Source organism: Parambassis ranga, chromosome 9 (genome assembly GCF_900634625.1).
Source record: "Parambassis ranga chromosome 9, fParRan2.1, whole genome shotgun sequence".
NCBI lineage: Eukaryota > Metazoa > Chordata > Actinopteri > Ambassidae > Parambassis > Parambassis ranga.
Genome location: NC_041030.1, coordinates 3303105 through 3315874, shown reverse-complemented (window position 1 = coordinate 3315874; position 12770 = coordinate 3303105). Strand labels below are relative to the sequence as shown.

The window sequence follows — 12770 nt, the reverse complement described above, 5'->3', positions numbered from 1 at the left end:
CATTTTCCAATTTCTGCTCCTCCTACATAAATATCTTTTTGCTTGTTGTAATAAATACCCAATATCAGAAACATAAGTTCTTCTGAGTTCTTTCCAGGCAGAACACACATATATTAAATATGCATAAACGTGTATAAAGAACCCCGATGTTCTATCCGACTTTAGAGCAGGAGAAGCCAATCTGTGCTCGGGTTGGCTGGAATATGGGACGCATACATGGCCCCATAATTTACTGGAAAAGTGGTGCTCTCTGAAGCCGGACATTGTAATGACGTTGGAGCTGAATTCAAATGACTGACAAGGTCTTATTGAAATAAAAGTTTCAGTGCAGAGCGCGGACACTTTTTTTCCTAGTGGTGCAGGGGAGGCGTGGATCTCGCTCACTTTTGACATTCTCATAGCAGTAGTAGCTTCTCCTCAAGGCAGGACTCATATGACACCACCCCGCCAGCGACCGGAGGAGAAACAAGGGAAGCGCTCTCTTACTTCTCCACGGATGAACTATGTTTTGACACAAGGACGCGTTTAGGGGTTCGTTAAATGAATCTGAACTTCAAGGAGATTCTCGCTTCTTCTCGATAATTGTGGGAATACAGAGAACAGTGTAACCCAGACTTTCGCACCCACGGAGCGCTGGTGGCGGAATGTGAGAAACACCATTTTAGCGCATGTTACTATCCGTTGTGCGCAGCCTTCTCCAGCTTTCTGCGCGGCTGGAAAGCAGAGGAGGAGGAGGGACGGCGTTTAAAGACTCGATTCCTTGCCTATGGACGACAGCGGTCCCCTCTCTCCGAAGGCAAATGCTTTTAGTATTGCCTCTCTGATTTCGGCTGCAGAGCAAGCAGGAAACGTAGCGTTTGAAAAACAGAGCACCGGCCTGGACAAGCCAGACCTGCACAACCACAGTTCCTATAAAATGCATTACAGCACTGTCACCCGGGAAATGGAAGGTAATTTTGCTTGTTGATGCCCATACAGCTGTTGTAGCATGTGCACCTCTCCACTTAAATGACTTAACACCCTTGCGTTCACTCTGCTAGAGACATTGTAAAACGCAAAAAATATGCAAAACCACACGCTTGTGTTTGTCATATACAGAAAAAACTGCCACAGTTTGCCACCCATTCAAAAATATTCAATCGCATTAATCGCCGCCAGGGAGAAGTGTGCATCGAGCAGCCAGGGCGGAAAAAGTTCCAAATTCCAAAGCCCCAAAGAGTTGTTCTAAGAGTCAACTTTAATTCGTGTAAAGGATTCACATACATTGAAAATGAAGCCAAGAGGAGGAGGGCTTACACGGTACCCCATGCGTGATGGTAAAAACAGACCATAATATTCACATCCAGCTCGGAGAGGGTGTATATTCATCCCATGCATTTATTTGTCCATAACAAGAAAGTAACAGTCACCCACTGCCTGTTTGTTTGTTCATGCAAATAAACGTGTTTACCTTTTATAGCATTTACACTCCATTCTGCCGGGCAGATCCTCTATTGTTTGTTAACAGGGGTGATGTGGGCGATACCCTTATCCAAAAAGTTAACTGAGTGCCGGAAAGCCCATTAAAAGGGGCGCACTTCTCTGTCAATCAGTCTCGTCCCAAGGCGAGGAAAAGGCACATTACCTGCAGTTCCTTATCTAAATAGAAATAAGAACCGGTTTTATCGCAAAGGGGAGGCCCTCTGCGTCAGATAAGAGAGGAGACTGGGCTGCAGTGTAACACAGTGCAGCAGCGCACAGCAGAGGCCACTCAGAGCGCAATCGATCCTACGCATAAACCAATTCACACGCACTCAAAGCTCGTTTCTGCAAACAGATAGGAGATTCTACGCGCGTTCGATACTTTTTGGAGACATGCGGATGTTTGCTATTTTCTATCAGACAGCATGAACACGGGCAGTGGATGCAGCAGGGACTAATGAACAGCCGAGACGGAAACTTTAAAAACCGAAAGGGGTGCATTTGTGACTGACAACTTCCTCTGGAGATCACTGAAATCTGCTTCTGTTTTTGCTATCTGTGTTATAATCTTTTTTACTTTCAAGACATATTTAGTAAATCCAGTTTTTTGGGATGATTTCAGCCATATCCAGTCCGTGGCTGACGCAGCTATCCCATTTTTGCGATGTTGCAGCCTTCACGACGAGCAGCCTGAGCAGCCTCAACACGCCGGGAGGCTACCACCTCTCTCCGTCCCCCGGGGACCCTTACAGCCAACATGAGTCCCACTTCGAGCCCTGCCCGGCCGCCCAGCACAACTACAACTATCCGGGATCCAACCCAGGCCAGGCCGCGCCGAGCGACAACGGGACGTCTTCTAATTCCACGTCGAACAGCAAAACTATAGTAAAGAAGAACCCGAAAGTGGCCAACATTAACGTCCAGCTGGAAATGAAAGCTTTATGGGACGAATTTAATCAGCTAGGGACGGAGATGATCGTTACTAAGGCTGGCAGGTGGGTGCACAACAGCAGACCAGAGGCTGCAAAGTTACCTTTTCCTCCTAATACCAAGTAGTATATTCCCTGCTTTAAAACATATCGGTTGATCTGAAAGACAGAAAAGCAAAAGCATGAAAAGACGAGCTTAAGTTAAGAGACTGGAGCATGGAGAGTATTTTTTCTAGCCTATTTATTTTTTACAATTCAATATTGACTGTAGACCCTTATTATATTTTACAAAATTATCAATGGGGTCGGAGAAAGTGTGACGACTCGTCCCCTTGCTTCATGCAGATGGAGGCACAAGAACTTTGTCAGAAATTAATGACAAATGACGTAATATTTGTCGCTGCCATATTGGCTTTTTGACTTTTTAAAATCCTATAATCTACCAGCTGCTGGAGATCTCTTAGGGCGAAGTAACGTACGCCTGTGTGTGTGTGTGTGTGTGTGTGTGTCAGCTGTAAACACCATGTTGATCTGATCCTGCTGCGTTTTTATACGTCTAACGAGGATCATAACTGTGACTCGCGGCTGGTTTTTATTCACCTTCAGTTTGAATTACAGGCGATATTTTATGTCATTCTACTCGTCCACAGAAAAATAAGTTCCTGTATGAGCAGATGTAGGTGCCACTGTTTATTTTTTTATTCGGGTCCTTTTCTTATTTCAGGAGCGCCTCTCTGTTTCACTCAATTCTATATTCAGTCCCATATATTACACAAAACGGACACACAAAATGTGGCTTGATTTTGATATGGAGTAAACTACATGTTAACTGAATGCGATCGACGCAAGCAGAGAAAAAACTTTTTTGTAAACACAGTATGAAATTCTTACCGTTGACCTCTAAGAAAGCTAATAAAAAGCTACAATGACATTCAGTACAGCATATTTCACAACCAGCAAATACTAAATATGGCTCGGTATAAAGGAGGCATGGCATAATTGCTTTAATCCAGAAAGTGAGGGTTGAATTTCCCCGCCTGACAGGAGAAAGGCGATCTGCTGCAGAGCACTTTAAAAGCTCCTTCAGCCTCACCTAGCCACAACACTGACGTTAATTGAGCGTTGATTTTGGGATCCCTTTCACTGGCTCGGCAGATTACTCAACTTTCAACTTATGGTCATCTGCCTTACATAGTTACCAATGTGGTTCAGGAGAGAAACGGACATTTGAGCGCATATAGGCCCTGACCAAAACACACAGCCAAACGTATAGCAAATTTTACTAAAGCGATTCAGTGTTCTGCTGTTTATTCCAATTCCATCCGGCATATTTGTCCTCTCCATGCAGTTAATAAAAAGTTATCTGTGGGTAACACACAAAGCCTACACAAACAGTGTGTGTGTGTGCACATGTACATTCAGGATTGAGCAGGCCTCTGTGTATCTGGTATTCATCAAAAGACCAGAAGAGAAGTGGAAGGACCCTGCCAGAAGTTAGAAAAGCAGAGGTGAAAGGCAACAAACGGAAAGCTCCGTACAGACCAGGGAGAAATTGACCCGGTTACGCACGGACTAAATCACGTCACTTCCAATAGCTCAAAGCCTCTGTTTTATTGTAGCCTCCAGCTCGGTACTTTCTCTAGGCCTATAGAGCTAGGGTACACGTGAATGCTGTTTTTTGTTTTTGTAATATATATGAATATCATTTTTCTCTGACTAAGTTAACATCCTAAAAGTAAACGTAAACGCACGCGCGCACACACAGTTGATCCTGTTTTTGAAACTGGGGAGTGGATGTAAATGCCAGCTAATTAAAGCTCAAATTCAACCGTCACCACATTTTCTTTCTTTCTTTCTCAGGAGAATGTTTCCAACCTTCCAAGTGAAAATATTTGGGATGGATCCCATGGCTGACTATATGCTCCTGATGGATTTCCTGCCTGTGGATGACAAACGTTACAGGTAACTTTAGTGAAGTGAGAATACTGTCACAGACAAGACTGTAAAATGTCGTATTAGTCCGGCTGTGTTTACTGAAAAGGCGCACAAGCTACACTTTGTTCATTTTAACATGGAGAAAATGTTAATAAATATAGACAGGCCGTGTGTGCATATTAAAACGAGACAGGGACATTTATACCTTCCTTCTTTTCTAACAGACCGTTTTATGTGTCATTCCTCTCAAACATAAAGACTCACGTATTTTTATGTACACTCAGTGTGCGTCTTCACACATGTCAACACATGCATAGAATTTTTGCATGTGTACGCTTCTATTTTTTCCATGTGTAAGCACGCAACTAACCCCATGTTTATTTCACGTTTGTTGCTCCAGGTATGCTTTCCACAGCTCGTCCTGGCTGGTGGCAGGTAAAGCAGATCCTGCCACACCGGGCAGGGTCCATTACCACCCGGACTCTCCAGCCAAAGGCGCACAATGGATGAAGCAAATTGTCTCATTCGATAAACTCAAATTAACAAATAACCTCTTGGATGACAACGGACATGTAAGTGCACTTGCACTATATGGAAAATAAATACATGTGGGTCATTTGTACCCTGGGTTCTTAAAAAATGTGGCCATAAAATCGACTTATAGCTTCAGAAAGTCATTTATTTCACTGTAAAGATAGAAATGCAGATAGCACAATTCCCAACAAACCTTAGCTGCTAAGAGCAGACCCATGTAGTTGCACAATTTTATTCGGCCTCAAACTGATTGATTCAAGCGATTTAGCTGAAATAAACTTTGATAGTTTGACTAATAGACAGAAGTTGCCAAAAGCTCTCTCCACAAAAAAGTGCACCACACATGAGGCTGTGCTCCAAAAATGACGGCAAGGAAGTGGAAGATTTCACCACTGGAAATTATTTCAGCCCCTCCCGCCTGATCTTCCACACTGTCTAAATATGGAATTAGTTTTGAGATCAGAGAAGAAAATAGTACTTATTGTTTTGCGTTTAAAGTTTTACAGCAATACTTTGAATCAAATCATCTATTAAATGATGAGACATAGCAGAAATACAAATGTTTCCTGAGTGTGTATAGGCATGCATAACTGTTGCTGCATGAGCTTTAAATAGCCCAGAAAATATACGAATAAAATATTTTCTTTATTACAAAAAAATGATGATGAAGTGATGATTTTTTTTTTTACATTTATTAACATTAGAATCTGCTTATCGCCCTTGTCCCTTTTTATTAACAGTATAACAATATAAAATGTTCAGATATGTTTTTCCTATAAATCCCTTTATTTGGTCTTTATCATATTCCATGTTATTTCTATGTATTTTATGGTTTTATACACTGATCAACCATTCGTTATTAAATGTTTTAAATATTTTGGCAAATTAAGTGCAGACCAATAATCCTTTCAGTGTGCAAATTTAAACAAACTTTTCCCTCCCGACAGATCATCCTGAACTCCATGCACCGCTACCAGCCCAGGTTCCATGTGGTTTATGTGGACCCCCGTAAAGACAGCGAGAAATACGCGGAGGAGAATTACAAAACCTTTGTTTTTGAGGAAACCCGCTTCACGGCGGTCACAGCGTACCAGAACCACCGGGTAAGCAGCGTTTTTACCCCTGCATGAAATCTACTTCGTCTGATGTGCTGCGCAAGCTTAAAATAAGATGTTTAAAACGCATTAAGTCCCATTTTTAACGTGTGCTGATGTGTGTGAGCACAGCCGTGCTTCCCTTCTCTGCGCCGTCCCTGCTCTGCTTTCCATCAGTCTCTCTGTCTGTTTAGATTCACACATCAGTGCGTTCATCGGTTATCCAGAGCGACTCTCAGCGAGTGAATGTTAGAATAAAACTCTGGTCCTTTCAGTATTTCCAGCTAATAATCTAAGAGTGTGGGAGTCCATACTTTATGATGACTGTATTCCCCTGACCACATGGTGTAACTCTCTTTGAATTTAACCAGATCGGTCGTTATGAGACTCATGAAATGGAGATAAAATTATACATGGATTGAATTAGAAACGTAGTAACATAGTGGTAATAGTAAGAAAATTTCAAGTCATATTTGAAGTAATAATAATAATATTATTAATAATAACACAGTTCCGATGTTTGAATACAATTCAATGAATCTGATACTGATCAAACCTGTAACTGTTTACTTTGGCCTAAATGTTTTATTAAACACGGGCATGTGTTCAAAGGTGTCTTGGAGCCGCCTTTCCACCCGAGTCTAGTCACTCTGTTATGTTACACAATCACTGCTGTCCTTTCTGATAGTCAAATGGAATGACTAGGTAGAAAAGGCATTGTGTTTCGCACTGATGTTTATTTGATGTTGTCCTTTGCATTGCAGATCACGCAGCTGAAGATAGCCAGTAATCCCTTTGCAAAGGGCTTCAGGGACTGTGACCCAGAGGACTGGTGAGCATTCACACTCAAATACTACAGCCTCATTGGTGTTTCCATACGATGTAAAATCTACAACAGAGCTGGCTGAGCTCGAAAGCTTTTTCAAAACAGTTTTGTTGTTTTGTCTGACGCAGCTGCCAGATGGGTGGAGTTTACCACACATTTTGGGATTACAAACTCCCAAGAATGTTAGAAATCACTACATATTGTTTGAAAGTCAATCAACTGTGTTTTTCTGTCATTGACAGATTACTCAGTACTCTTGTAATTGTCAGAATGGAGCAACATCCACACATCTGGTGTACTCAGACAGCTGAAACACACAGTTCAGCTCTGAAAATTATTTGAAAATGATGAACTGATCAGCCAAATAATTTAGAGACGCACACAAAATCGGTCATGTTTTGTAAAAATCTTCAATTTAGCCTGCATCATTTTAATATAGAATAAAGAAACGGTGCCCTTGACATTCATTAAGTGACTGTGTAACTGAATCCATTCTCCCTGCTCCAGGCCCAGGAATCACAGGCCAGGCTCTCTGCCAATAATGAGTGCCTTTGCCAGAACAAGAAACCCAATGTCATCTCCCCCTCAGCAGAATGGCACAGAGAAAGGTCTGCAGCGATCTCTTCCTTTCATTTCTAAACTTACCTCCCATCGTGCATGAAACAGTTCTATTAAGTTATTCAGCATTTTGAAGTAATGCTTTTCTTATAGTTGTCAGCATACTTCACTTTTTCATTTTCCCTCTACCCATATTCCTGAACTGAGGCAAAGTGGTGCCTCTGCAGTATCACGTCAATGCTCATTTTTAATTAAACATCAAATGTGAGCTCTATGGCATTCCCTGCCAACATAACAGAGGTTTTTATGCTCTTATATAACTTCTTAACACAGTAGGCTAATACCTGAAAATGAAATTCTCCTGATATAATGATGAGTGTATTGTTTAAGTATTCATTTGTTCAATAACAAAAATGTATTAAATTATGAGTTTCAAGTTGGCTTTAAAATTCAAATTACATATGACATATCTTTTAGATTATGGACCCATTATTTTGAATGTATTCTGCAGTGTTTTTACTTAAGTAACAACAAAATGTGAATGGTGTAGACTAGCTATCTAGACTATATGCAACAAATAGTGATTTAAAATTTTGTATTATACTAATGATATATGAAATATTGATCAATTATATGCAAATTACAGGTGGGAGACACACATATGTAAAATAAAAAATGTGCCTGCTATTATAATTATCGTTAAAAAAAACTGCACTGCAACAAAACCTTTTTCCTCACTGGCAATGTCTCCACTTTTACAGAAGACAGCAGGCGAGAATACGACAGAGACCCCAGTGGCACACCTATACATGCCGACCCAGCTCACCAGCTGATGTCCCGGGTCCTCAGCCCTGCCTTGCCTGTCCCAGGAGGCCTCCATGCTGTCCCGCTCACAAGTAGCCGACCAAGCCCTCCCCATGACCTTCGGCCAGATCCCCATCCTCTACCCCCAGACACCCTGCACCACCACCCCTACAAATACCCCACTACCTATGAACACTATCTGGGAGCCAAGACCAGGCCATCGCCCTACCCTATACCCAGTATCAGAGGACACACGTACCATCACCACATGAACCCTGCCACAACTAACATGTACTCAGCCACCAGTGGCCCCTCTAACTATGACTACGGGCCCAGATAATGACTGCTGTCCACCAGGGTTAATGGCATAAAGCAATGTGGGAATGGAAACAGGCAGGAAAGGCAACACAATCCCATCTATTGTTGGCTTACGCAACCTATGGGTTGCGATTCTGAGCTGAAGCTCTTTTCTGCTGGATAAATCCTGCCGTATTTATTTAAAGGAAATGCATCTTTGCATTAAGTATGGGCACCTGCTCTAAGCCCTTGAAGAGGTCTGCTTTGACTTTTGAATCGAAAAGGCAATAACTCTACATCAGGCCACCTTCTACCTGATCAGCTCAGACATTGGGGCAGTAGAGAACACAGGAGGGACCTCTCCTGAACATGGACAATACTTTGATCACAGACTGGAATTGAATTCTCTTTTTTTTTCGTGTTGGATGCACTTTTAGATTTGCCTTGTTTTTATTGCGTTCAAAAAAGCCATATGTTATAGTAAATCAACCTTCTAGGTAGACGAGATGTTTGCATGTTGAGCTCAACAGAGAGGCTGTCGAAACACTTCAAAATGTTTTCATTTGAGGAAGAAAAAAAAGAGAATTGATTTTGAAACATTCTAAAAACATCTTGAGCCGCTCTGGGAAGCTTGTACCATGGCACTGACTTGCAGCAATTCAAAGTAAATAAATGAAGCAGAATGACTGTTCTGTATCTGTAAAATAAACATTAAATTCTTGTAATTCATAAAAAGAAATGCTCTTTGTGCCAGTCTTCCATTCAAAGTCTGTCTGCTGTTACACCGCTAAAAGGCGGAGGGAAAAAAGCTTACCTCACTGATAGCATTGTTCAAGTTTCTCTTACCGGATTTGTTCTGTTGAAATAGGTTGAGGTGTCCACAGCTCCTGTAGTCAGTGGCAGGCAGGGCTTGAAAGCTGTCTAAACATTCGACCGCACTACAGTTCCGATGCTGAGACAGCACCTGGTTTTATGAAAAAAAAAAAAATACACATAAATGCACACATCCTTCTTCAACACACACTTCCTTACTTACTTATAATAAACTACAGAGGCAGCAAGATAAAACAATGCTGAATTAAATCTGTTGCAAAAGTCAACGAATTATTGTTCAAACAGGTGATCATAAAAATATATTAAAATTGTTTCAGTGTTTTTGGGACATTTTCGTATTTTAATCATCATATTGTTGTGCAAATGAATTGTTAAAATACTCCTATAATGAAGGGAAATTCAGAATTTTCCAGTGCTACGTTTCAGAAAACAGGAACAGCATTTCACACAAAATGGAAAAAAGTCACCTCTTAGATTTCCCCTTTCCCCACAAAAAGGATATCATTGCTCATATTTAACGTGACAGTTTGGTGATATTTTGGGAATGTGACCCTCCTCCTATCACTGCAGCCATTTCCATCTCCTATTTGAAGTCCTATGGGAAATGCTTTGTTGTCAAGGTTAATCTCATCTGAGGGAGAGAAAAAAAAATCTGCTTTGGGATTTGTGGTTGTCACGATACAAAGGGAAACGTAACCTAATGATTCATTTCAATAATGTATTTTTTCCCCTTGAACCCAGCTGCCACTGAGCGGAGAGCAGGAGGGAAAGGAGCCTGAGGGCACCTGACCTCTGACTGTTTAATGGCTTGTAAAGGTGTCAAAGGTTAAATAACGTTTCCACTCATTTAAACGCCGACTAATTGGTTGTATACGTTTTTTTTGTTTGTTTGGGCAGTGACTTAATTTTTGACATTATTTAGTTTGTAATAGAACTTCAAAATGACTCCCATTTTGAAATGGCGTCTTACAATTAGCTTAATTTAAGCTAGCCCTGAAGGTTGCTATAAAAAGGATTAGCCTATATAAAAAAGTTTTAAAGAAAAAAAAATCACGTTTTTTTATTTAAGGATAGGTTGATTAAGTTATTTTGTCATTATGTCTGTTTTTAATTTTAGATATCGGACAAAAGTTAATGACGTAGTATTATTTGGATTTTGTTTGTTTTCCACAGACGACATGATTGAACAGAGCATGGCACAAACAGGTTAAATTAGAAAAGAAAAATACACATATTACCTTGCGTCACCTACACATTATTTTTCTGTGTAATATTTCGTTATGTTTGTCTGGCCTGGAAGCGACGGTATGGAGATGTGAGGCCGCCTAACGTGAGCCGTCCTCGGCCTGCAAGTGCCGAGTGTGCACGGTGACGCAGGGAAGATGACGTCGATACCTGCACTGCCGGGGGCTCGTGTGCGTTATAGACGACGGTGACAATGGCGGCAGAGAGGTCAAAAGGCCACATTCTACTAATTGGAGGTTTCAAAACACAAAAAACATTTGTTTTGCAGGCACAGCTGGATCGGATCTCTAGTAATTAATTGGTTTCTCCTAGATCAGATAACTGTTACTTCCACGTAAACACCGACTGCATTCTAATTGCCTTATTTAAAATTATAAGTTATATTTAACTAGATTTAAATAGGCTGAAACCCATATTTGTATGCTTCCGGAGTTAGTCTGAATAAATCAATTAAAATAATGCACAAGAACTGAATGCAGACAAGTGGTTCTGGTCTTTGGATCACATTCCTTAACAATAATTCTGCTATTTCAGCATTTTAGAACAAGGTACGTTAATTTGGTGAGTTTCTTGCATAATATTTATTTTTAAAAAACTGCCTTACCTATAAACTGCAACAGTGTATTTGATTTTTTTATTAGATTTTTTTAAGTAGAATCATGCAGTAGCATGAAATGTAGGTCAATTTTGCAGTGTGTTTAAATAAATTCAGGTCTGTTGTTGCACTGTTAACAGTTGTCCCCTTTCTCGTCAGTCATTGGATGCAGTGATGAAAGTATGTTGCACACTGAACACGTCCCTGGCAAAGAATGCACCAGGTAGACCTGACACTGAACGCCTCATCTGTAGCCCTCAAGCAGTGAAAAATTGGGGAAATTGCGCCTACTGGAGGCATTTTTATGAATTGCATGTCAACTGAATCTAACCAGTCTGGCGTATGGTCCTTCTTTAGGAAAATATTTTCAATTATTACTATCCTTCTACACTCTTCAAGCACAATATTTTTACGTTTCATTCATTTCACACTGAGGAAAATGCCAACCTGCTTAAGTTAAAACTGCACAGCAGTCCAGATGTCTCGGGCTCCAACAGAGACAGGGTGCCAAGGACTTGCCACAGAAGTATGAAGAGGTAGAGGATGGATGATAATGCGACCTGAGACATCACTTTACACTCAGCTGCATCTGGAACATCTGTTGTGACAGGCCTATCAGGGCCTGGATGCACTGGCTTCAGCTCTGTGCATATTTCTGCTGCTGAGCCTTCCTGCAGTATCTGGGGACAGTCATTAAAAACAAGCCAGGCAAGCCAACCTCCTCCACGTAAACAACACATGTTTCACTGACCCCCCCCCCCCATCCACACTGGCCTCTCAGCCAGTACAAAATATGCTACGGTTTATGCAGTGCATGAGGCTGCTGATAGACATTTTATGTGGAACATCAAAACACGTCATCACCGCAAAGCAAGAGCCTTGATACATTTGTATTAATTCACATTTGAAAAAATAAATAAAACCAACTTAACCGCAAGGTGAACCGTTGGTCTCTGCTTGTACAGAAAGGATTATTTTTGTATAACAATTCTTTTGGACCATTTAGGATTTTTAAACACTCACACCCTGCATGACATCTTAGCTAGTAATATAATCTATGCGTACAACCTGAGGCTTAGGAAGAAAACTCAACTCACACTCACGTAACCTCCGGGATTATGTCCCATCCCAAAGCCAGGCTGACCTCTGACCTCAGAGGCCAAGGAAGACACACGTTAGGTGACAAGTGAAGCACAAGCCCCATTGTGCAGACAGTCTCCCTGTCCATTTATTGACTTCCTAAATGATCCATTATGAAGTGATTTACGAGGTCTACCGCCAACCTAGCAGGCACTTGTAAGGCTGGTTGTCTGCTCCATTCAAGCACACATCTGCACCAATGGATCCAGCATTTGATTTATCAGAGAATGAACGGAAGCTGCACCACATCCACCTCTAGTGTTTGTTCAAAGCCAACAGGAGTTAGGAAGCTACTATGAATGCAAAATGTCACCTGAGGGGTCAGAAGGTTGAAGAAAAACGTTACTAGTATGTATTAAAAGAGCAATTTAAAGAAGAGATAATAAAAAGTTCTGAGAATAAGCAGATTTAAACCAAGCAAAAAACAAAAAACACCAAAACTTCCCCCTGCCTATAACACAGCAGCATCACAGCACAGCAGCTTGTCTAGCAAATGACCTCGTCTTTCCTCTGGACAC

The 12770-nt window shown here is 41.2% G+C and overlaps 1 protein-coding gene across 3 annotated transcripts; it reads left to right on the top strand.

The window, feature by feature from the left end:
- The first annotated feature begins 368 nt into the window (after window positions 1-368).
- On the top strand, window positions 369-9177 carry tbx1 (T-box transcription factor 1). Of its 3 annotated transcripts, none has more exons than XM_028414822.1 (8): window positions 369-950; window positions 2135-2456; window positions 4251-4352; window positions 4726-4897; window positions 5807-5962; window positions 6718-6785; window positions 7287-7387; window positions 8099-9177. In XM_028414822.1, exons 1-8 carry the CDS (start codon window positions 767-769, stop codon window positions 8479-8481), a joined length of 1488 nt encoding a protein of 495 aa, XP_028270623.1. In that variant the 5' UTR covers window positions 369-766; the 3' UTR covers window positions 8482-9177. The 3 variants fall into 3 exon arrangements, with proteins under 3 accessions (XP_028270623.1, XP_028270622.1, XP_028270624.1); XM_028414821.1 differs by having other exon boundaries at window positions 2084-2456; XM_028414823.1 differs by lacking the exon at window positions 369-950 and adding an exon at window positions 978-1316.
- Window positions 9178-12770: the final 3593 nt, after the last annotated feature.

Excerpts from the sequence above, each read along its gene's own strand:
- tbx1 (XM_028414821.1), top strand. The coding sequence starts at position 767 with ATGGACGACAGCGGTCCCCTCTCTCCGAAGGCAAATGCTTTTAGTATT. Across the intron at positions 4,353-4,725 it reads GTGGATGACAAACGTTACAG|GTATGCTTTCCACAGCTCGT; the intron begins GTAACTTTAGTG and ends TTGTTGCTCCAG. Across the intron at positions 5,963-6,717 it reads CAGCGTACCAGAACCACCGG|ATCACGCAGCTGAAGATAGC; the intron begins GTAAGCAGCGTT and ends TTTGCATTGCAG.